This window comes from Ochotona princeps, chromosome 8, assembly GCF_030435755.1.
Source record: "Ochotona princeps isolate mOchPri1 chromosome 8, mOchPri1.hap1, whole genome shotgun sequence".
NCBI classification, from domain to species: domain Eukaryota; kingdom Metazoa; phylum Chordata; class Mammalia; order Lagomorpha; family Ochotonidae; genus Ochotona; species Ochotona princeps.
Window position 1 is genome coordinate 10,643,859 of NC_080839.1, and position 25,735 is coordinate 10,669,593.

General features: G+C 49.9%; 1 protein-coding gene across 12 annotated transcripts in view; it reads right to left on the reverse strand.

The window, feature by feature from the left end:
• Positions 1-6,599: 6,599 nt before the first annotated feature.
• INPP4A (inositol polyphosphate-4-phosphatase type I A) overlaps positions 6,600-25,735 on the reverse strand; it is a 143,866-nt gene continuing 124,730 nt past the window's right edge. For 5 of the 12 annotated variants that reach the window (XM_058667546.1, XM_058667552.1, XM_058667548.1 and 2 more), the window contains 8 exons: positions 24,355-24,527; positions 23,367-23,490; positions 21,973-22,099; positions 21,537-21,677; positions 19,842-19,939; positions 16,420-16,532; positions 15,356-15,510; positions 6,600-6,830 (listed from right to left, as the gene is read on the reverse strand). In XM_058667546.1, coding sequence (XP_058523529.1) covers positions 6,698-6,830; positions 15,356-15,510; positions 16,420-16,532; positions 19,842-19,939; positions 21,537-21,677; positions 21,973-22,099; positions 23,367-23,490; positions 24,355-24,527 — 1,064 coding nt within the window. In that variant the 3' untranslated portion in view covers positions 6,600-6,697. Of the gene's footprint in view, positions 6,831-10,265; positions 11,883-15,355; positions 15,511-16,419; positions 16,533-19,841; positions 19,940-21,536; positions 21,678-21,972; positions 22,100-23,366; positions 23,491-24,354; positions 24,528-25,735 lie in introns of those variants that run through there. The other 7 variants (XM_058667549.1, XM_058667545.1, XM_058667543.1 and 4 more) reach the window with 3 other exon arrangements.

Sequence of the window (25,735 nt, forward strand, 5' to 3'; positions counted from 1 at the left end):
CCACTTGGGGAGTAAATCATCGGACGGAAGACCTACCTCTCTGTCTTCCTCTCTGTGTATCTGACTTTCCAATAAAAATAAAATCTTAAAAAAAAAGTTGACTTCTCTATAGCTGAGATCTAGAGGAATTCATATACTGTAAAATTCACCCTTAAATGGACCAAGTCAGTGGCTTTTAGTATAGAGTTTAGGGCCCGGCAGCGTGGCCTAGCAGCTAAAGTATAGAGTTGTACAACTTGCATCACTGTATGATCCGAGGACATTATCAGCATTATGAAGAGAAACCTGTACCCCGCAGTAGTCACTCCCTGGGCCCCCTTTCCTTCCAGGCATCAGCTGTAGAAACTCCAGTGCCATTAAATCCTGGAAACCACTGTCATCCACTTTGTGCCACATGGGATTATGCATAACATGGCCTTTTGTGACCAGCTTTGGCTTCAGGGTTCATCTGTGTGGTTCGATCGTTTGTGTACTTCATTACTTATCATCTTCAAATAGTATTCATTGGTACGGATATATCACATTTATTCACCAGTTGGTGGACTTGGAATTTTTTGGGAGGGGTGCAATTGTGACTAATGTTATGAACATCTGTGAGCAACCTTTATGTGGATCTGTATTACACTTCTCTCAGTCTGTTCCCACAGCGAGATTGCAGGGTCATATGATAACCATTTGATGAGTAGTCCAAGCTTACCACAATGGCTGTCACGTCACTAGGCATTCTCACCAGCACTGAGGGTTACAATTTCTACACATCATTTTCAGCATTTGTTACCATCTAGTTGGTTGCAGCCGTTCTCCGGAGCCAATGTCTTTTACGTGGGACTTTGACCTGTGTTTTCCTCCTGGCTAGTGATGAGGGGCATGTTTTCCTGTGCTTACCGCCCACTTGCCTCTCTGAATATTTATGCAGGTCATCAGGCCTGTGTTCAGTTGGGGACTCCGTGCTGGCTTATGGACACAAACCCCCTAACTATGTGGGACAACGACAGGCACGTTTTCTCAGCTTGTCTTTTCACTTTCTGTGTCCTTTGAAGCACACTTTGAGTCTTGGTGAGTTGAGCATCCTGTATAGCCTTTGTAAGAAGCCACTGCTGACCAAGCCTTATGGTAACTTAGTGTTTTGTAGTTTTTACCTCCTACATGTAGGTCTATAATTTTTAGTTTCTCATGCCTGTAAGTAAATATATTTTAAAAGATTTCTCATTGTAGTAAATTTGTGATAAAATCTCCTCTTCTGACCATATTTAAGTGAACAGTTCAGTGATGTTAAGTAACCCACACTGTTACGCAGTCATTCTCTGCCTGCTTTTCGTTTTTGCAAAACCAAATGAGTAACGATTAGACACTCTTCAAACCCTCCTTCTGCCATTTGACTACTCAGGTGCCTCCTACGAGTGAAATTCTGCTGTATTTATCCTTTCTGACTGGATTTGCATAATGTTCTCAAAGTTGATCCATGTGGTGACTTGATTAGACTGTCCTTCCTGCACAAGGCAAATCATCCTGACATGTAAACACTATCCTGGTCAACCGCCCGTTTGCCAGTGGATAGCAGGCTTGCTTCCACACCAGCACACTAGAGGAACTGTTGTTCATTTGAGCAAGAGTATACAAACAGCTTGGAAACCCTGCTTCCAGTTCTGATTATTAACCTGAAGTGGAATTGTTGGATCACAGGGTAATTACTTTTGTTTTTTGAGGAACTTCTGTACTGTTTTCCATAGCAGCCATACCAGTTTCCATTCACCTCCAACCGGGCACAAGGGTTGCAGTTTTTCTATATCCTTACTAACACTTCGTCATTCTCTGTTAATGGTCACCATGTTAACAGGAATGAAGTGGTATGTCACTGTAGTTTTATTTGCATTCCTAAATGATTAGTGTCTTAGGATATAATTACATTTTGGCCATCTCTGTGTATTTCCTGGAGAAACGTCCTTTGCCTGTTTTTCATGGGTTGTTTGCTCTTTTGTTACTGCTTTGTTAAGGTTCCTTATAATCTTTTTAAATGTAAAGATGTATTTAATTAGTCCTGGTGCAATAGCATAGTGATTAAATCCTCACCTTGCATCCGCTGGAATTCCACAGAGGCGCAAGTTTGTCTCCCAGCAGCTCCACTTCCCATCCAGCTCCCTGCTTGTGGCCTGGGAAAGCAGTAGAGGATGGTCCAAAGCTCTGGGACCCTGCATCCATGTGGGAGACCCAGAGGAAGCTCCTGGCTCTTGGCTTTGAATCAGCTTAACTCTGGCCATTATGGTCACTTGGGATGAGAACCGAGGACTGAAGATCTTTATCTCTGTATCTCCTTTTCTCTGTATATCTGCCTTTCCAATCAAAAAGAAAAAAAAATTAAAGGATGTATTTACTTACTTGAAAGGAAGAGAGGGAAAGGGAGATCTTCCATCTGCTGGTTGACTCCTTAAATGACAATGGCCAGGGATGGGCCAGGAGAAAGCCAGAGCCAGAAACTTCAACTGGGTCTCCCACATGAGTGCAAGGACCCAAGGACTTGGGACATCTTCCACTGCTTTCCCAGGTGCATTTGCAGGGAGTGGAGCAGCCGAGACTTGAGCTGGCACCCCTAAGGGACACAGGCATTGCAGGTGGCCCTCTTTAGGTAGTCTTCCTGGTGACCCTTTATTAGTCACACAGTGGCAGGCATTTTCTCCCATTCTGTAATATGCCTTTCCGTTCTGTTGGTTCTGTGCCTCGATGTAAATTGGGTTCAGGTTTTGATGTAGTCCAACATTTTTGTTGTTGGTGCATTGGTTTCATGTCGAAGAAGATCATGGTTCAGGGCCCGGTGCAATGGCCTAGCGGTTAAAGTCCTTGCCTTGAACGTGCCAGGATCCCATATGGGCACTGGTTCTAATCCCAGCAGCTCCACTTCCCATCCAGCTCCCTGCTTGTGGCCTGGGAAAGCAGTTGAGGACGGCTCAAAGCCTTGGGACTCTGTATGTGCGTGGGAGACCTGGAGGAGGTTCTGGGATCCTGGCTTTGGATCAGCTCAGTTCCAGTCACTGTGGTTGCTTGGGGAGTGAATCATTGGACGGATGATTCCTGTCTCTCCTCCTCTCTGTATATCTAAGTTTCCAATTAAAAAACAAATATTAAAAACTGAGGCAGAAGCTTTAATTTAATAACATTTATTTGAGAGGCACAGAGAGCCCCAGTGGGCCAGCTCCCTCCACACACGCCCACAGCAGCTGAGCTAGGCCAGTGCCAAGAATTGGAAGCTCAATCCAGGTCTGCCATGTGTGGCAGGAATACAATTTCTTGAGCTATCAATGCTGCCTCCAAGGGTCTGCAGAAAGCTGGAGTGTGGAGCTGGAACAGGGTACTAATCCCAGGCACTCCAAATGGGATGTGGACATTTTAACCAGTGTGGTGGCCACCCACAGCCAGGAAAAGAATTACACAGAGCAGAGACGAGGTGCTCACAAGTACTTGAGCCCAGTACCTGGGTCCATGCGACTACCACTGCTGCACAGACACCATGTCCCCTACAGAAGAAGCACCCAACAGAAGGAACAGGTACACCTGACACACCACATTTAAACCTTCTATCTTATCCGTACCCTGAACAAAGCCAAAACACGCTCACAACATACAACAGAATTATTATTACATGCTAAAAAAACTTATATAGAGACAAACACTTTGTGAAGTCACAAAAGAGACAAAACACAGTAATCAAACAAATAAAAATGAGGTCAGTGAGAACACAGAGAAAAGGCATGTGACATGGGTGGAGCTTAAATTCCTTAAGCATTTTGATAAAAAATGAAACAGAAAGAACAATGTTGTTCTGCTGGAGTTGCACATTTCCATCACCCGGAATGTGCCGCAGGGCAATCACTGGGCACCTGTGCCTGGAGGGAGGGGCACAGGTGCAGCGTGCAGCCCTGGCGACCACAGTGGGGTGGCTAGTTGTCTACCAAGGGCCAGGACGCCCCGGGAGCAACATGACGGATAGGCAATACCCATCGGTAAGGTGGCAGCAGTGGACACCACCGACACTCCACCCTAGGATAAACATACCTGCTGCCGATGCTCACACTCTGCAGCGGGGAAGAACACAGGATCAGAGGCCAAGCTCCTTGCTCGCAGTCACCAGCCAACGGCAGGGGAGGGCGTGGGTCCTGGCTCAAGGTCTGCACTCCTACCCTGCTACCCCTCTGCTTGCAATTAAGTGAAAACAAGGTTGTCACACAGAGGTCACACAGGATCCTGGGTTCACATACAAGGGTGTGCAGCCATGCACACTCAATACCGTGCCTACGGTGACCACGTGAGGGTCACTCACTGGCCCAAGCAGCCATTGCTTCCCTGTGACGGAATGAATCAGGGCAGACCAAGCTCAGGGTTGTTGTCAGTTATTTTATTATTTGTCATTCTAGAGACTAGCACATTTACAGCATACATGGCTTTGAATGAGCTAAGAATATATAAAACAGTAGCTATGTGATTATATATATATATATTTATATATTAATACTGCCCAGAACAAATAAATAAAGGTATTTGTATGCACTAAGCCTGGAAGATAGTCATGTCTGCACGGAGTCAGACGACACAGCACGTTTACATCTTAAGAGACTGAAGGCAGCTGTGCCGTGGCCCCCGCCGCCCGCCACGTTTCTTTACACCGTGCTGCAGGGATGCAAAGGATGGAAACTGGGTTTTACAGGACTGGAAAACTGCATCCCTCTGCAGTTGCCAGCTCCGGCTCCCTCGTGGAGGAGAAGCCCCAAGCCACTGGCTGCGCCCTTGGCCGCCGGCCTGGGAGTGTTGAGCCAACAGGTGCCTTCAGAGAGAACACTGGAAGCCAAGCCTTGGCATCCTACCGTGACCCACGACTGAGAGCCAAAGGGGGGAAGTAACATGCCGGAAGGCGGCACACGCCCAACGGCTGGGGAGGTAACCCAACATTCATTCTACTCCCTTTCATAGGCTGCAAATATTTAATGCGATTCAAATTTTAAAAAAAATCTGGAAACAAATATGGATAACATTTTTTTAAGAGAAATCTTTTTAAAATGGTAGGCATGGTAGAATGAGAAAAGATGCCACAAAAACGTTCAAATCCCATGAAACTGTGTGACGAGACAGGCTAAATGGGTCACACCGGAAGCAAGCTGGTCTCCCCTAAGGGCGGGCAGCATGGCTCCAGTCGCAGCCGCCTGTGCAGCGGGCAGACGGGCCCCCTACACGATGCATTCCGCTCTGAGGGCAGCCTCGTGAAAGCCCCTCCCGAGCCGTTGTGTGCTCCCCTGTGGGCAGCTGGAGACAGGCTCTGGACAGCAGGAAGATCACCCACTTCCATGGCACCTGATGGCCAGCCCTTCTGTGCTCCAGCTCGGGAGCAGTCCTGCCTGCGTCCAGTATCCCATGCTCAAGTTCCTTGCAGGTTTATGAAGGAGCTCAAAGTATCTGACTTTTCAGCTGTGAGAACTGCCAGCAGGTTTACAAAAATCACTGGGGTCAGCCATGTGGACGTAGGCCAGCATCTGCCGCTTTCACAGCCTCGTGAAGAGCATGTAAACATTGTCATGATAAAAAGAAGGGGCTCTGCTAGGTGCACAGCAGACTCATCAGCAACTTAGGAAAGCTGACCAGACGTGATTTTCCACAAATTTCCTCAGTTTTTATGACCTAGAGAAGTCCCTTTAACAAGCTCATTTGAGATCATCTTAAATGTTTCTCAACAGTTGTCTTACAGAACAAAACAACAAATCACAATTTCGCAAACCTAAAAAGAAGATACTTCCATCAGACATTCAGACATGATGTGTTTTAAATGAATATATACTGGAGATCCTGCAAAAGAACACTCTGGTATACCAAGGTTCCCAGCAGCTCTACACTTAAGACATCCCCCTCTAGAGTGGTGTCCCTCAGACATTATTACACAGGCCACATCTGAGGTGCCTCGAGTGACGGAACTCAACATCTGTAGAAGGGAACACGTGTCCTGGGGGTGGGGTGGGACACAGCCCTGGGGCTTGGCGGAGCAAGCTGCCTGTGCCCAGGCTGCCACTCTGTCGCAAGGAGACACTCTGCTATGTAGCTCCTAAGGACGGAAAGAGGCCTGGTCACCGGCCGGGTTCCTTCTCATCAAATCTCACCTCAACTTGCTCCTCCACCTTCCCTTCCCATTTCTCAGAATGCGGACAGAGTAGGTCACCAGGGTCACTTACTCCACCTCCCCCTACACAGCAGTGGCTACCACTGAATGGTCTGCAATCTCTTACAAGAGTATGGGCTGTTTTACATTCAGGTTTGTAAAAAGCAGATTGCAACTTGATGCTCACTTCTGGGTCACTCAAGTAGAAAAATGAGGTGGGTGAGCAGTTCCTAGGGGGACATTTGAAACAGTCTTGAGGCATTTCAGACACCACTAGCCTGGCTCGGCAGATCGCTTCACACCTGTCGCTACCACTGAAGGATACTTAAACGAGCAGTTGTCTCTGGCCATGCTACTGAGCCACACATGACCTCCAATTGATGCCAATGAAAAAGGAAAACAGACATGCGCCAGAAACTCTTCGGTGAAAGATTAAAAAAAAAAAAAAAAACCACACACACAAAAATAGAAACCGATCCTTCGGGTCTTCTTGAAGAATTCGTGTCTGACCCTAGAGGGTACCCACGTGTGTTATAGAACCGCTAATGAGAGGACAGCGTGTGTTCAAGTCTCAACCTTGCCGTAAGTCCCTTCAGGAGGCCTGTAATGCTTGGGGAAAGCCTTCAGCTGCAGGGAATTAAACGCATATTTGCGACTTCCAACATTCTTCATTGTATTTTCTCTTCGACAACCCTCACTGGGAAAAAAACAAGCACAAGAAATGACAGCAGTAAAAAAAGGAAAAAAGAAAAAAGACTTAAACTAAGATGAAATGAACTGATTATTTTCATAGCATTTTAAAAAAAAAAGGAGGGAGCTGATTCTTTCAGATGAGTGCCAAACTTATTAGCAGTGAACACACAGAGGATGGAGGTGGGCTTCTGGACGAGGCGAGTGAGGCGCATAGGCACGCAGTCGCTGGATGGTGCAGTTCCCAAGCGGGGCTCGCCTTTTGCTCCCCAACTCCCTGCACCTCACCTCACTTCTGGCTGTCTGAGAGCCTGTCCCCATTTGGGGCACAATGGATTGGGGACATAGCAAATGAGGTGGGAAGAGAGATGGGGACTCCTTGATAGAACTGTGTCTTTCTACGCCAGGAAAGCAGCCATGGCAGACTCAGGACACCGGCCTATCATGAGCACAGCCCTCGGCTGAGGCGGCTCTTCCAGCCCGTGGGCTCCACCCAGGGCACAGCCGCTCTGGTGCTTAGTGTGTGCCCAACTGCCAGGGCTGGGGTGGTGACCTCTCAGAGGTCGCCAGCCATGTCTCTCCAGGCAGGCTGCCCTCGCTGTTGTCATTCTTGGAACCGGCCACCAGCATCATGCCCACCAAGGACATGTGATGGAGGGTTTTCCTGTCAACCCAGTTGGTAAAAACAAACACAAACGGGATGCGGCAGACAGGCCTCTTGTTTTCAGTGAATAGGGGTCTGAGGGGGGCATGGTGGGGGTAGACAGCAACAGAACAGCAGCAGCAGTTCTGAATGTAAACGACTTCTGACAGCACGGCTTGACTTAATGTTTCTTATTTAATACTCTCAGACTAGGCTAGTTATCAAATTTAGTACAAAACCCCCCAAATTTATGTAAATTTTGTAGTTATCAAGAAACAGTGATCTTAAAAAAATATGTTCAACTGTATGAAGACCATCATGCATGCATCTAAAAAAAATAGTGGCAAATGCTCAAGCCTTTTCAAGTGAAAATGACAATCTCATTATCAAGAATACTTCAGGTTATTTTTTAGTAAGACAGTCATTTTTATCCAAAAGATGAGCTCAGGTATTTTACAAAAATATCTACCTGGTTGTGTTCATGAATGCAGTAACTCAGACGGGCTTTCCTATGACACGGTGGCAGCCTGCAGAAAGCTGCCTACCACCTGAGCTGGACACAGGCCCTGTGAGCCAGGTCCCTTCGGTACATAACGATTGGTTGTGTCTATCGCTGATCAGTAAATAGATACAAATGTGATTCTATTTAGAGCAGAAACGAGAGGTTTGCATGCACAGTTCCTTGCCTGTAATCTTTGGAAGTTCTTCCATTTATGGATTAGTTCACAAGTGAACTAGATATGGCTTCTCCACATACAAGGAAATGCACACACGTCTCAAAGACCACCTGCCACCAGCCAGTGCCCGTGTGCTTTGAGGAGCAGGGAAGGTCGCCTGTGCACTTTCACATTCTCTTCTTTGACACATGAAGGGGCTGATACCTGGGTGAGCTGGCTGAACACCTCAGATACAGAATTCAAAGGAAACATTTTTGTTTCAATCTAGTTTTGCAGCTAAGCTGAACTTCGGAATCAAATGTTTGCATTGACACACCTGGCTGCTGTGGCTGACACTTCCCACGCACTCTGGCCACACAGCCTGCGGGGCTGCCAGGGTGGGCAGTGAGACGGGAAGGGTGACATGCAGAGGTGGCCAGGGGTGCTGTGGGGACTGGCATTTCCCACTGCAACTGGCTGTATTATTTTTAGGAGCCAGTGAGGAGGAAGCCCTGGAGAGATCTGGCCAAGAGCAGCCAACAGTTTTGAAGCTATATGATTATTCGTTATAAAACAAAATGTTCATTTTCAAGAATATCCATTTTGGAGATGAAACTTAAATGAAAACCCCAACTGACAAGTGATTCTGGTTCTCCTTTTCCAGTCAGGATCCTCCAATTGCAGCTCATGGAAAAGCCTCCGCCTGTGGGCTCTCGGCAGCCCCAGGCAGCAGCTGCGACCCCAATCACTGCAGGCAGGGCGGCTGGGCCGTTACAATAACACTGCTGCTCAACAATGACTGTCATGTGAGCTGAAGCAACAATGCAGCCAGAGAATCACTCCTTGGGTGTGGCTTCCCTACCTTCAGAACCTGACTTAACATGGGGTACGCGGGTTGGGGGTGGTGCTGACATTGACAGAGCCTCAGCACCAGCATTACTCGTAAGCAACCTAGAGCCAGCACCAAACGTCAATGTCCTCCACACCCTTTTCCAAGACTCATTCGATTTGAAATGCAGAGTGGCAAAGAGAGTGAGAGAGAGTATACACACTATCTTTCATCTGCTGGTTCATTCTGCAAATGGCTGCAACAGCAAAGTGTGGGCCAAGCGGAAGCCAGGAGCCAGGAATTCCATCCTCTTGCCCATATGGGTGGCAGGCAGAGGTTCAAGCACTTGGACCACCCTTTCCTGCCGTCCCAGGTGTGTTAGCAGGAAGCTGAACCACAGACAGAGTGGCCTGGAATTAAAGCAGCACTCTAATATGGGATGCTGGTGTCACAAGTGGTAGTGGCTTATCCCACTGTGCCACAATGCCAGCCTGTCCCTCTTGGCTTGAATCCTTGAATCATTTCTCTATTCTATTCCACCCTACTTCTCAGTAAAGCAGACATGACTTCCAATTATGTATTTGGCCTGCAGTCATGAGCAAAAGAGTAGGCATATTTGAGTTTCTCCTCTCAGCCATATTAGAGGGAGAGGAAAGAAAAGATCCCAGGTTCTCCCCACCTGTAGCATGGAGGCAGAGTGCAGGGTGGCGCTCATGTTCCAGCTCCTGCAGGACAAGATAAAAAGACCATCCCCTCTCCTGTGCACCCTGCCTCTCTCTCAAGCCTGCAGCCAAGCCTCCACAGGACAGGAAGGTGCAGCAGCATCAGAGTAGCCGAGGATCACGCTGTGGTGTCCTGGGGGTCACAACTCTCCCTAGCTGTATGTGGGGTCCTGGGAGGAGCCCCTGGAACACGCTGCTGAGCACCGTGGGCCCTGCGGGAGGGAGGCGTGTCACTGCAGTTAGAAGGCCTCCCTCACGCACACAGGGCTTCTGTCTGGCCTTCAGCTCCACTATGGAGGAGGGTGCATGGCCGGGTCTCTGCCTCTGGCATCCCCTTCCTTATCTGGAGCAGGAGCCGGGAAGTGAGTTTCCCACAAAGTCATCTCAGAGAGCTGCAGTGTGCACCTGCAGGTGGGAGAGGGCAGGTGGTGAATGTACCTTACAAAGACAGCTGGCTAGTAACCAGTGTCATGTTGCTACCACACCACCTCCAAGCAGCTGGCATGCAGACAGAAATCCTACAAGGGCGACCAGGGACTGGACCACCTCTAACTCTAGGAAGAATGGGAAGAATCATCTGCAAAGGCGACCCAGAAGTGACCCTCAGGGGATCTAGAAAGAAGGCAGCTCTGTGGGTATGAAGAGGATGATATTACACTGCTGAATTTAGAGTCTGACATTTGTTAGTTGATTCTGGGATTCCTACACTTTCAACTCTGAACTGAGGCCCAATCAGGGAGTCTTGGAGACAGGATGGAGAGGTCACATCTGATGATGGCCTGGTCTCAGGTGCATGCTTAGGGGCCAACATGCTGCAACAGCTGACTCCTCTAAACTTACACTAGCTTCTCTAGACTGGCAGAAAGAAAAACACATCAGCAAATGACGCTTGGGGAATCAGCTGGAGGCGGAAACTCAAAGCACGAAACAGTATGTACCGGCAGAGAAGCCACTATATGTTAGACAGGCAGTATGGAATGTGCCCTGGCTTATTTGGTTGCCCCTCTGCGTATACAATTACTTTCTGGCACACATGAATGTTAGGGTTATACAAGGCATCTCCTTTTAAGGCCATTAACAGGTTAAAATCCAGAGTGGTAGCCACAGCAACCCCTTCTCTCACATTTCCATCTGCTGCAACTGCTCAAAAGTTAAGCCTCATTTTTTGGTCATTTTTATTGATTTTTTGGTTTGATTGTTTCTTTTATTTAACAAGAGAGAGAGGATGTCTGAACTTTAATCTGGAATAAAAGATATATGCCCTTAAATGAAAAATACCATTTTAAGAAAAATTAACATAAATAACTTCAATGGACTTTTGCTACCTATGGGCATTAGTGTCTTGACTCCGTTTAATGATCCTTAAAGAGTTAAATCAAAAGTCATATGCAGGAAGTTATTCTTATGTGCCTGACCATACTGGGTTGTGTCACAGGGCTGTTGTGTCTCAGTTCTGTGTCATCCCCAGAGAGAAAGAATAAACTGGGGCAAAGAAATGTTAGGATTTTGCAGATTGCTTGCCACTGTTGTCCAGGGGCCACGCTTTGAAATGAAAGCAGGAAGTGCCTGTCCTATTCAACAGGCTTATCTACCTTTGTCTATTCATTTTTCTTCAAAAGGACAGGAGAGGCTCGTAGCACGCTTAGAACAGTATCAAATATACAAACTCTTGTCTAACAGAAGTCCTTTCTCTTGGGAACAGGGAACATGAGATAGACAGGTAATTAAATAGTTTTACATCAGAAGGCTAAGAGATGTAGTACAAGTAATTCCAGGCCAGCAAAACAATGCGGTATAACAGGGCGCTGTAAGAAGGTTACACGCGCTGAAGCCGCTACAGGACTGAAATGAACAAGTCTTCTTGGTGAAAAAAATTGGCAGGTGTTCACAGTTCAGAGGAACCAAACATCAAACTGTAAGGCATGAGAGATTTCTCGGCAGACCACGCCTTGACACCTTCCTTCTCTCCAGTTAGGTACGCGGTGGCTGGGCATGCTTGGGCACTTTAAATTTCTCATAGTGATATATTCATTTGCAACGCAATTTGGTGACCAGGTACGCTATGCTCAGAAAGAGCCACACAATCAGTAAATTGGGGCTCAGAGCTAGTAAAGGGAGGGAACAGAGGAGGCTTGGGTCTAGCCTTAAGTCTCGGATGGGCACCAGACCGCTCAAGTTCTTCTGGGTGACTACCTCCCGTGTTCCAATGCTGTGAAAAGGAAAAAGGTTGGGAGAAAGGAAAACAAAAAAAGAAAAGAAGGAAAGGAAAGAAAATAAAGAGGAAGGGGAAAAAAGACATGCAGTGGATTTCATCAAAAAGTATGGAAAAAGAGAACCAAAAGATAAGGTTAAAAAAAAAAAAAAAGAAAGAAAAAGAAAGAGAGCCACAACAGAAACAAAACAAAACAAAAAAGGAGGTAAAAGGAACATCAAACAAAACCAGCACAGTCATAGGAAAAAAAGGAGAGAAAGAGAAGTGAAAATAAGGAAAAATACTGCAGTCCACTGAAAATAAACACATGTAGGTTGAATGGATGGTTTTCCATGTTCACCCTCTCAGCTGGCCAAGCACAGCTCCATGCTGCCTGCCATGCTCCCACATGCTGCGGACGGGGATTCGGAGATGCAAGCTGAACATGAAGAACCATGAGGTTTGGCCTTCTCACAGATGCCGGCGTGGGGTGCAGCGGGTTTGGTCAAAGCTGCCTCTTGATGACCACACAAACAAGAACCTTGTATTTAAACCACACGTAGTTCCTCCACACCCACCAGGGGTCTCAGGTTAAGCAGTGTCAGGGCTATGAGCAATGGTGGCTCCAATATTGCCAATTAGTTCTACAAGAGGATCCCCCAAAATAGAATCCAATCAACCCCAGACTGGGAAATCGGGGGTTTCCTGTCTCCTTTTGGTGCTACTTAATATGTCTTTAAAGTATGGGATCAATATCTAGAATCCTTCCCCACTTCAGTTTTCCCAGGAGGACCAGCACGCCCCGGACTGGCCCTGCAGGAGTATGCTGCTCTCATCAGGGCTACTCTCCAAGCCAACAAGCCCTGTCTGTCACATTCCCCTCAGGGTAGGCTGCCTGCTCACTGCAGCTACTCAGGAAGACCCCACAGCATGCAGGTCTCAACCCCTTGCCTGGGGACAGAGGATACCTCCGAAAAGGAGCTATGTCGGTTCACATGGCATGGAGAAGTTGAATGGGCAAATTTTTCCCCAACTCCATGTTCAGTTAGTGACACCCTAGGAGTTTAAAATGGCCCAGTGGGAAACTGGCAAACACCACAGATCAGGACCTTGTGGATTGGGCTGGTTGGCAAACGTTCATTGCACAGCACTGGCCACTGCTCACCCTGGACCTCCAGGATAAAGACAGCCTGAGTGTCAGCTTCACCCTTCAACTGCTGCCACTGTCCTGCATGCTCTACTCTTCCATCTGAGGCAAGCAAGAAAGCCAGAGAACTGGTGCGTATTCCTCCATGCAAGGGCACGGTCCAGATCTAGTCCTGCCTCCTCGGGGTGTTCAGCAGATCTGGAGGTGCTGGTCACGCTACAGCCAAGGGAACCTGGGAACCTGGGAACCTGGGAACCTGGGAGCCAGGGCAACCAGGGCAACCAGGGGAACCTGGCCGCCTCAGGCCTGCAGCCAACTGTGCAGAGGTGAGTCTTCTCCTCATGGGACAATCCAGGAAACACGGAAGTCAGAGTTAAAGCATTATCTTGGAACAAACGCCTGTGGTCACAGCCCAAAATACTGCTGTGTGGAGGTGTCAATCTGGCAAATGTGGATAGGAGGATATGAAAGGACACTCGTTGCATCCTGGATCAAAATGCTCAATGACAGCAAATTAGATTAGGGTGTGCTCTAAGTGAAAATCTATACTTATCTACCTGAAAAAGGGCCCATGGGATAGTTAAATGAAACCAAAACCAGATGGTTAAAATCACAGATGGGATTGTGCATTTGACTGCCTGTGTATTAGTGTGGTTATATCTTGTGTGCTATTCAAGGACTGGTTAACAAGTACGTGGGCTAGCCACACTCACGGCCATCTGGATGTGCAATCCCATGACAGGCCAAGCTCTGCAGGATCTATGTGTAAGAGTGAATGTGTACGATGTCTTTACAGACTTATCTACAACTTCTATTTTTCCTATGAGGAGAATGGATCATTCACGCAACTGCAAGTTGGAGTGTCTCATGGCTGTATGAGGCGTCTTGCACACATGTGGGATCCATGCACACAGCCCCAAGCTGTCCCACAGGGTGGCCCACAGGTTCTGCGCTCAGGGCCAGGCCCTATGGCTGCACTAGGCATCTCTCTCCTGGGTCTCCTCGTGGCTTTGTGCTGACAAACACTCTGATTTTTGCTGAATCTGCTCAAGAGCCCAAGAACTAAACAGTGTTCTTTATACCAGCTGCACGTCCAACCTGGGGCCTTGCCGTGCTGGACCTGCTTCTGACCTATGCTCCCACAGTCCCAGGAATCCCTGGCTGTCCCCTCCTGTTTCTTCAGGGCCAGAGAACAGAAGCTCACCTGAGCACAGCCAAGGGAGTCCCAGACGTTTGAGCCTAAGGGTACCAAGGCACCTAAGGGCAGGCCCTTGGCCAACATAAATTAAAAACAAACAAAAATAACAGCAACTAAAAAAGCCAGTCCCCCAAAGGAGATGCCCCCCAGAGTCTCCATTGCTACCCTGAGGCTAGCAGCCGAGGGACAGTGGACTTTCAACAACAGTGAGGTTTGGATGAAACATGCCAAGACAAAACAGTGGCTGAACACTTCTGTTTTACAAACTGCATTTGATCAAGAGGCAGAAGCTCACGCACCACTCCTGAGCATTACTGTGAGAAGGCCAAACAGCAGAAACATACAGAAAGGATAAGAGAATTGAACACTTCAAAGAATTTGGTGAGAGGACAAATGACACAGAACATTCAGTAGAAGTGACTGTTGGAAACAAGACTTGAACAGCATTGGTGACTACATCAAAGGGGTAGGGGAAGACCAGGTTTCTTATCCTTTCTTTCGGTATGTGAGGTGGGGCTGCCCAGCAGTGCTTGAAACAGGCATCAGAAACAGTGGACAGTCTGCGCTCGGGGTTCATTCTGCAAACACGCCTGCTGCCTTGGAATCAGAACACCAGTTAGGGTGAGGTCGTCAGGGCACACCGACAACTATCGCCATAAAGACACTCACTGGACACTTTGCTCATGAAAGCAAACTGTGTCAGCTGCTGGAGAGGAAGCAGAGCAAACCAGTGCAACCTGCAGACGCGGCAACTTTGGAAATGTACAAACACACACCATGGAAACAGCAGGTGCCTGCTGAGAACATACTGGCTGGTCCCAGCTGCAGGGTGGCCCAGGGATTCTTCCCACACTGCATCCAACCTTCCTGCCTCACTGCCCGACCCTGGGCCTTCCCACCCTCCACTGGTCTGTAGCGCTGTCCTGCTCAGAAGGACTGCCAGCTCTTCCCCTCACTGCCTTGCAAAGAGGACATTCTTGAAATTTGACAGGGCCAGTGGCTTGACGAGCTGTCAAACCCGAGCATGACGGCGGGCGTCAGGGGCCTCTAGCAGGGAGGCTGCTCGGTGGGCAAGGGGCACCGGCTCTCATCTGCAGTTTACACGGTGGCCAGGCAGGCTGGCAGCAGCTGGGCAGCAGCACTCACCTGCGCATGCACTCCAGGGCCTGCGTGAAGACCTGTGGGGCCATGCCGTGCTCGTGCTGCAGGATCAGGCACTGCTCCAGCGTCACCGACATGGCCGTGCGGTCCTTGGCACTCTTGCAGCTGGTGAACCGGACCCCGTTAAGGCGGCGGCAGATCTGCCAACAAGAAAACAGGCTATGCTTAGGAAGGGGGACTCCACAGGGGGCGGCAGCTTCACATGCTTTGAGGTATCATTCAACAGAGATCCTAGCAGCCATGGCCATTAGGAAATCGAAACCAGGTTGCACACTGACAGAGAGGGGCTCTCCAATACAGAGTCTAAGAAACAGTTTCAAATGGCTGCCCCATGCAGGGAGCAGCTGTGACCACCTGCTGCTATGCAGACCAAGGTGCTTTCCTGACAAGACAGAGGGTGAACCACTCTGGAAACTGTGGGGGTAAGGTCCTGCACAGGCACAGAGCAGTACTGACTCGTGCCTCATCTGTCTTTCTCTGCTCCCCAGGTCCCAGCAGGGAGCAAAAGCCACTGGTGGTTGGGAATGGTGGGGAGGTACACCCTGGGCCCTGGGTCCCGAGCCCTGATGCTAGGCTGGTCAGGCTGCCGTGGACATGAACTAAGCTCATCTCTTCATCAGGGATGACTAAGTGACTTGCCATAACATTGCATGGACAAAAGCCTTGGGATAGCAACTGGGGCTCTGACAGGGAAAGTTCTTAGAAAAACTTTGCAGTAGTGTAAGTTCTTAGGGAGGAGAGAGCAGAACTGCATGTAGGACAGACTGGTGTGATGGCAGAAGTCATTACAGTCTCTCCTGACTTGGTGGAAGGCATAGCAGGCAGTGAACATTGGTCAGTACTGATTGTGCAGGCCTGTGCAGGTGACAGCTATGTCAGGAGCTCAGGCGTCCCTGAATGTCCTGGGCAATACCAAGTCCCTCCCCGGGTCATGGAACACACTGCCTTGGCCTGATGCCCTCATGCAGACACACAGGAGCCACTCGCTTGGTACTGTTCCATGACTTCTGGCAGCAAGCGCAGCGATGTGTTTCCCTGACAGTGAGTACCTCAGCAGCTTGCCACAGGATGTCCACGTTCTTGTTCTTCCGGGCGTGCACATTCTGGCCTAGGAACCGCAGCAGCTCCGGCAGGCAGGTCTGACTCCGAGACCGAGGTAGACCTGGAAGAGGACGGGAGTCTCTGGGAGTGGGGGCTGCATGCAGGAACATGGCACCCAACAGTGGGAGGCCACTCACAGAAGTCACTGGGGAAGCAGCTGGCAGCTGAAGTTGAGGGGTTAGACACGGCTACCCGTTGGGTTGACTGCTTCTCCACTTCCACCTTTGTCAGGCAGTTGTTTTATCTGTTTTCAGTGATTCCAAAGGGCTCAGGACACCTAGGAATTTCCTGTACACACCACAACTCCCAGCCCCTCCCAAAGAATGACTTAGGAGGGAGTGTAGGAGCTCCATTTGCTCTCCAAACCCTTGGTATGGGATGGAGGATGCTTTTAGAAGTCCCTCGGCCATCGGGTAACTTGGAAATTTTGGGGGAGGCCGGAAAACGCAGCCTCCTCCAGGCAGATGGACTGGGTCCATACCTGGAGAACTACATTTCTCGATGATGCAGAGGAGTCTCCCTGCCCTGACAGCTTCCCTCCCCCGCCGTGGTAGTCTCCTGGCCCTTCCAGGACTTCAGGAGCCCTGAGATCTGTCAGATCATCTCACCTAGGAAACCCGGGATAAAAGTCGAAAGAGGAAGCAACCACTCCTGGAGGTCTGTGGATTCTCAAACACCAGGAATATCAAAGACAAACAGAAGAGCCTCAAGGTCATGACTAGGGTAAACAGCCACAACACCTGAATCCCCACATCTGAACCAAGTGCACAGCACCATGGGACTGAACCACACATACAGTTTCTGCCACCTATGTCACACTGGTGTCCACAGGATCTGTGCCAATGACTCCACGCTGCTGACACGTCCAGGCCCACACTGCTCAGGGGATAGGGCAGCAATAAACAGAGGAGGCTCCTGCCCAGAAGGGGCTCACTGTAGGAGATAGTGGGGGTGCGAGAAGGGGAGCTTAAGGGGCTCAGGGGTTTTCACTCTCTGGAGGAGATGGCATGATCTAACCACCCAAAATTGAGGACAGATTGGCCATGACCTTCCTTGCAGCCCCAAGTTTGAAAACCACCCACTGAGCAACTCAGCAGGCTTTGGAGGTATTCAGCCAAATGGCCTCACAGATGAGCAATTTTCCTGGGGCTACAAGGACAGCCCAACATTTTTGCCTTGGGTCTTCATCTGTCAGGTGGTTATGAGAGCAGCACCCACTTTACAGGGCTGCTGTGGGCTCAGAGTAGATAACCCATGTTCAGTGGGTAGGAGTTGCCTGGCAGGTGGACGAGGACATGACAGGTCAGCTGCTCCTGGCTGTGCTCACTGCTGAAGAACGTGAAGACACCTTGGCAGTGAGGGCCCTATGGACTTGGGTTACTGACAGCTTCGGCGGAGTCCTCAAAGGAGCCTTGTACACAGCTCTGAATGGGCCTTGGCCAGCATGCTCACCAGGGGCCTGGGAACCAGTGCTGGTCTAAGCCACACTCAGTGTGGCCAGACTGGATGCTACTGCCTCAACAGCCCCAGCGTTATCTGACGCCCAGATCTGTGCTCAGCCTTGTTTACTGGGGATATGGAAGCTAGGTGACCCCACATCTCAGTATTTCCTGTCATTTCTTTACCTCCCTTTTCCTCCTGTACACTCCAGGACCTCTTACATTTTTCAACCACTGTTTTCTCCAACTCCCGCCCCCACGGGCTTTAAGTGTGCCAACACGGCCCATGCAGCTGCAGGGGGTGTCCAACCTCCCCCAACCCCTTCCACAAACATGGGCCATACCAAGGCAGCATTGCCTTGACACTGCACTGCCACTGTCCCCAGAGCTCACCAGGGACTCCTTGTCCAAACCCTGAGGCTGATGAGCACCCTCATGACCTCCTCCACTCCTGCTTTCCTTTGGGCCAGCTCACCACTACATCACTGGCCTTTCTGTGGAACTGTGGCTTCCTGACCAACTGCTAGAGCACAAGGCCATCTCCACTCCTTGCCTTTGGCCTCTTCTTGTCTTGCTGCTCAGTGAGCTCAGCTACCAGAGGCCTCCTCTCAGGTCCACGCATCTGCACTCCCCCTGAGGTTGCCTGCCCACATCACAGCTTCAGCAGCTGCTGCAAGGTTCCGCCATCTCCCTCACCCTGCTCCTTATCCTCAGGAACTGAGAAGAAGGGTCCTCTCAGCAGGTGCCCCATAGGCCCACCCTGTCCGCCAGGAGCTGGGTCCCTCATCCAATCCAACCAACAAACTTTCTAAATGAGTTGGCAAATAGTCAGCTGTTTCCACACAGTTGTCCAACTCAACACTACTAAACTAACACAAACTCCCTGGCCCAGCCCTTTAGGCCCTCACAGCTGAGTTTCCCAAGAGAATGACATTTGCTGAATGACCTGGCACAAAGCTTCAGGGCCAGGCAAGGCCTTTCCACATCAGGACAGACATACTAACACAGCATCCTCAGTTTCAGGATATATCACATCTTGCAACACAAAGGAAGCCTGTCCCTATCTTGCCAATCCCATGGCCTTCCCTCTTTGGAGCCCCTGTTGAGAGGGCATTAGTTCAGCTCCAGGGTGAGAACTGGTTGCCTTCATCCCCATGTGGCGCACCCCCAGTGGCTGCAGCAGTGTCTGCACAAGGAAGCAGGGGACACTCCAAACTCACTGAGATTGCCTGGGTCTCCTCCCACTGGGGCTCTGTTACCATAAACTCCACACAGAGCAGGTGCTCAGGGACTATTTGCTGGGGTGACTTCCAGAAAGAATTCCACACATGAATATTGCCCTGTCTCCTCCTTGCAGTATTTTCGCTATGAGCACAGACAGTTCCACCGGAGGAAGTCTGGATTGTGGGGTGGTAGGTTGCAACAGGACCAATTAGCCCCTTAACTCCCAGTGGGGGTGTCTGTCCAGCAATCTGCTCCCTAAGCACCATGCAGGGAGGTGCCTGGGCAGCTCACCACATCACTCCCCTGGGCCCTGCCTCCAAAATCCCTACTACAGCTACAAAGCTGTCAATCACAAGACATGGTTCAATGTCAGTGATGGGCGGGGGAGGGGGGTGGTTCAAGACCCACATCGCATGGATCCAAGAGAACCAACGAGACAGGTAAGCAAGGGCTTCAGTGTGAGAGAAGCTTCTGTGGGTAGAATGCCAGAAGGCAGAGTAAAAACAGGTAAACAGGACACTGTGTGTAACTGAACATGTGTGTGTAAATGAGCAACACATAGAGAGATGGACAGGGACAGAGAGAGAGAGACAGCAGAGCAAGCCAGGCAGCATTGGGAAGGTCAGCAAGCACACAGTCTGAGCTCAGGCAGCCAAGGAGATAAAAAGATGAGCAGGTGAAACCCCACGTGAGTAAGGGATACTTACAGTCCTCAGGCAAAACTTCCTTGAATTGCTCGAAGTAGGAATTTAACCGCACCAAGCTCTCCACGTTGATGACTTCTTGCAAAGATGTGTCCCCAAACCTTGGGAGGTGTAAGGGGACAGCATTAGTTGGCTTGTAGCACATCCTTCTAACATCCACAGAGGTGCACAAAAGCTAGCAGGGCTGAATCCATCTAAATTCTAAGCCACACTCTTTCTCCAGAGAGCACACAGCTGGTCCCATAGTGCTGGTGACCACTTTAAACACACTGCAGAGGCAGGGACAGATAGGCACCCAACCCACGGACTGAAGGGTGCCTATCCAGCACAAACACTCCAGGTATTAGGCCCAGAGTGCCACGACATCGTCCCATAGGTCCCTGAGAAAAGAGACAGCATGTTGCATGACTGGGGGGACACAGTTCCTGCCTGTCTGTCCCTCTGGGCTGACCTGAGGCCCCCACTTGTTTCTTGTCACTCAGGCTCACTGGTAGAAGCCCTGCTGACTGCAAGTATGTGCTCACTGCCTGAGGGAAGATGCAGTGGATGTCACCTACAAGGAAGGTCAAGGTGGTTCCAAAACAGGTCCTGAAACCTCTTCCTTGGGTCACCTCCCAACTGGAGGGGACCTGTCCACACTCCCTGCAGGGCACTCCTTCTGCTCTGCTCACACCTCAGAGGATTCTGCCTCTTGAGCCAGCACCCTAAGGCCAAACCCAGCACAGTCTCCACCACAAACAGGAAGTCCTGGTCTTCATGATCCACTCACTGGTCATCTTGGGGCTGTTTCACAACAGTCCTTCTCCAGACCACTGACAAGGTGTTCTCGCCTCTTCTCTGGCACTGCCCCTCTTCAAAGCATGTGTGTCCTCACAGCTCCCACACATGGTCAGAACAACCATCTACCCAGAATGTCAATCCAATGGTGTCCTCTTGTCCACTGAAGTCCTTCACGGTCTCCTAGCAGCCCCACCTCACTTCCCAAGTGAGGATTATCCCACAACTAGGGGTCAAAGTGTGTTGACCACAGTGAAAAAGACCCAGTAAGAATGAGGCACATTGTCCTGGACACCCAACTGCTTTAACAGCATATACCTCAAGGTATCATTTTACATGAAAGATCTTCACTAACTCACAGAGGCCTTTATTAGTTACATACAGCAAATTACCCCCACCACAACACAGGCCCAAGGGCACACATGACTCCGCTCCATTGAGCAGCACTTTATAAGGCATAAGTCTTGGCCCCCAACCTCCACATGACTGCCCCCTCCTGGAGTCCTGGCCCCACTGCTGCTTCTCTCTGCCAGGCGTTGGCTTTGTTTTTCTTGGCCTGGGACATCCGGTCTTTCTCCCACCTCATCTGATTAATTCCTGCTCATTCATCAAAGCCCACTTCAGCCATCACTTTCTCCAGGAAGCCTGTAACACTTCTCAGACCTCAGCAGACACATCACTCAGGATCCCAAAGCCCCTACATTTCTCCCTACACCTACTTTTCTCTCTCTCTCTCTCTCTCTCTCTTTCTGTTTCTCCCTTTATCTGCTACCTGCCAAACCTCTGAGGACAGAGACTATATCCAGGCTACTGTTGTGTCCCCACAGCCAAGGACAGCACCTCATCCATGTGCAGGAAGGGAGGTATGGCAAGGCACATAGGGCCCTGGGAACCTGAGGAGCAGTGGGGTCCTGCACGCACCTCTCGGCCAGCGTCTGCTGCTCATTGATGCCCACGTTGAAGAGGACAGGCTGCACCCGCAGCAGCATGCCGCTCTGGATCTCCCGGGGCAGTGCATCGAACAGTGGGCCTGGCAGCGGGATCCGCACATTGAACCCATCGCTGGATTGGGGGGGAGGGGAGAGACGAAGAGCAAAGTGAGGTCCAGGATGCCTGCCTTGCCTGGGAAGGGCAGTGAGCAGGCCTCAATAGGAAAGCCACAGAGGCCCTCCAGCTCAGGGACAACCAAGCTGCTAGTCACAAACCTTGAGGGGAGGGGGTATAAAACAAGCGTACGAGGTTGTGACCAACATTTGTGACTCAACAGAGCAAACAGCTGAAATGGGGAGAGTGCTTCACCTAAAATACAATCAATCAAAAGTGAGAGGCTCAAGAGAATTTTAAATCAACGATCTACCGGTTTCCTGTGATGACAGGCAGCATGTCAGTGGGTGCGTGCGAAGTAGCCTGCGTGACTTTAAAGGTCACGTTTCTCAGGTCCATGATTCCAAGGCTCATGTCCTCCAGCATCGCCAGCTCCTCACCTGGGTGTGAGAGAGGGGAAAGGGCTGTTCAGCACGGACCTGGCACTCTTCCAGCCTGGCGTAGTCAGCTAGGAGCAGACACAGATGATGAAGGGTGAGAAGTGGGCAGGAGGGCCTGTCTGAGTCCATCCCTTCTTCTTCTTTTTCTTGTTTTTTAAGATTTATTTTTATTGCAAAGTCAGATATACAGAGAGGAGGAGAGACAGAGAGGAAGATCTTCTGTCTGATGATTCACTCCCCAAGTGACTGCTACAGCCAGAGCTGAGCTGATCAGAAGCCAGGGACAAGGAGCCTCCTCTGAGTCTCCCACACGGGTGCAGAGTCCTAAGGCTTGAGCTGTCCTCCAATGCTTTCCCAAGCCACAAGCAGGGAGCTGGATGGAAAGCGGGGCTGCCGGGATGAGAACTGGCACCCACATGGGATCCTGGCGTGTTCAAGGCAAGGACTTTAGGCGCTAGGCCACAGCGCTGGACCCGAGTCCATCCCTTCTGTGAGTAAACTACCACAGCCCTCCAGTGCCACATCACAGATGCAGCTGGTGGGGACATGTACCATCCTCCTGAGTCTTTTGTTGGTCAATCACAGTGCTATGAGGAGACATATAGAAAAGCAGGACACATCCCCTCTGCCCACCCCATGGCAGCACCACCTCCTTTAACATGGAAAGAGGCACTATTGTGACCAGATCCTTCCATGTGCCAGGGCTTGGCATCTACTCAGTCTCCTACAGCACTGAACGTGGACAAATGCTAAAACAAAGGGGTGGGGGGCTGTCTATTCTCACCTACTCAGAAACAACAGGAACCACAGCTAGGAAGAAGACAGCTTTTTTTTTTCCCCAAAGGCAACTTAGAAATAGTTACTACATTTAAAAATATTCCTAGCCATTGACGCAGTGATTCTGTTAGTGGTCCCAGCAGAGGGCTGAAAAGTGGCCTCTGCACACAGGCACCCTTGCAGCGCTGGCTTAAAAGGAACAATCCAGAATCAGACAGCCCAGCCAGGAACTGCTGGTTAAATGACTTTTGCCCATCTCAACCAGAAAGATCTTCAAAATACAAGACACACAGCCAAAGAACAGAATCGAGCAGGGTGTGTGTGCCTGTACAGGACTTTTGTTTGGTGTTTTGCTATGTATTGGGGCTGTGTCAGTATGTATTTCAACCTGCACATTGTCAGTCCTGTCATTAGGAAAAATAGCCAGGAGGCAAGGCTGGGAGTCCCCTGGAACCACAGCCTCTGACCCCAAGCCCCGTGGGCTCCTCACCGTAGGTGCTCAGCAGGCTCTCGAACTGGGCCAGCAGCCCGATGGTGTAGAGCTGCCGCAGGAAGCCGTCATCATGTAGGCAGTTCCTCAGCTTGATGATGAAGCCACAGATAAGCGCAGTCAGCTGCAGGGACACAGGGAAAATGGCAGTGGGGACAGACACCTGCTCACCACCAACAGCCGGCCTGGGTTCCTCTGCCTGCCATGCTCATAGGGGCTTTGGCAGTCTCTCCTGTTCTTCAGGCGAGTCTGCACTGGCAGAAGCCATGGACGTGAGGAGGGGGGATACTATGCTGGAATTTCGCCATTCCCGTCCATTCCAAAGGTGCGCTTGGCTTTGGCTCAGCCTCTGACCTGGAGTGCCTGACATGACTTCTGGTCTGGAACTTTCCAGAAGCTCAGAATTAACTCCCCACAAGCCACACCAGTTCTGGGTAGACACTGAGGATGCCCCAGCATGGAGCAGAAGTGAGAGACAATGTGGTCAGGAAGAGGCTTCTCAGTGGGAGGTTTTCTGAGGGGAGCAATCAGCTGTGTTCCCACAGGTGGGAGAATTGCAGAAAGCCAGCCCAAACCTGTCTCGCTGTTCACTTTACTAACTCAATTATGGGTAATTGTTAGAATGTGCCATTCATCCCAACCTTTCTCTGAAAGGTAAGAGAAAGCATTAACATGGAGTTGTGTAATAGACTGTGCTGACAATGCGTGCCTCTGATGCAAGGGGCCATCCGCACCCCACCTCTGTGCACAGCCCACAGAGCCAGCCAGTGCCAGACCTCAGGGAAGAAGTGAATATACACTGAGAGGGTAAGAGCCTGTGTTCAAATCTAGAATTTCCTGTTTAACCAACTGACAAGCAACAGGGAGGAGACAACGTGGCCCCCTGGGGCTGTGTGTAAAGGAAGGGAAGGGAGAGGGGCTCTGCATACTATGTCTGAAGGAGGCAGTGAGGTACACACGGCCTCCCTCTAGCATTCCTGGAGCTTACGGTTTGGCAGAAGACCACATCGCGGCGGTACTGCAGGCTCAGGTATGTGGCTATGGTGGGGGCGCTGTCCTGCATGAGGAGGAAGACCATCGCCTTCTTGGCCTTGTCGCTCATCATGGCCACGCAGTCTGTGAGGGTGGTCAGCAGCGGGTAGAGGGCCTCACTCCACTCACCTGGGCACGAGCACAGGGATGGTTACATTTATGAAGATTTCAAATTTAGGTTCCAGAAAGATGGTAGGGTGCCTGTCCCCTAACCACTGTTCCATCTTCCCCATTACCCCTTCTCAACCTCTTCTATATCCTGTGAGCCTGCTTGACTCTCTGCTCTGGCTAGAAGTGGCACAATGTTCTAATTCTCAAGCCCCAAGCTCCTCCCTCCAGGGATAGTGGGAAAAGGCTCTACCATCTCACTTGTCTCAACCCAAGATGGAAGACTGAGAGCCCATCCTTTTGCAGCCAAGGACCAACTCCTCCCTCACCCAGGCTTTTAGGCACCTGGGTTAAATTCTCACTTTCCATGTCTGGAGGAAAGACTGCACCACATAACTCCCACATATCCAATTCTTGGGAGTAATGTTCAATATTTAGACATGTTGCTAATCCCTTTCCTTCCAGCCTGGGACCATCTATTTCTAGCCCAAGTTTTCTTTCAGAAATATAAGGGAACTTTGATATTGTACCAAAATAGCTTATTAGAAAGAGAGCCTGGAGGGAAAAAAACAGGTTCACAGACATCCTTGGCTTGATTCTTCCTTTCCCTTCCTATTCAGAAGGCCTTTGAAAGAGACAGTATGCCTCATCAGTTACATTTTTATATCTGAAGCTTCAGGCTGGTCACCAAGCCTTGAAATGGGCATTTGCCCATGACCACTTGGTTAGCCCTTTGCACCAAACATGGTGTGAGACAGTGGGTTCGGCAGCATGGGTCCTCTTGGGATGAGGGCATGAGTCACAGGATGAGCTAGAACATGCCACTCTCCAGCTGGAAGGGTGACCTTGGTCATCAATAAACAAAATCTGAAAGTTAGGAAGAAGGGATTCGCGGCCTGCTGTCTCAACCTGTATTGTTAGCACTTTGTGGAAAGACAAACTTAGAGGAAAACTTAGGACATGCACAAGAATTCCTTATGCACTATATGTTATCGTTGCAGATTTTTAAGAACATCTAAAAGTTTACAAGTTGGAAAAGGTCTAACTGAGTATGTGGGCACACTGTCGACAATGCTTTATATCTGTAATGGAAAAAGGCAGGCTTAAATTTAGAAAAGTCTACAGCAGTGAGGTCTTAATAAGTCAGTCACAGCAATAAAGAACACTGGATTGAAAAATGGAAAATGTGAGTGCGTGGCCCTGGACACTGCAGAGCCGCAGTGACACGT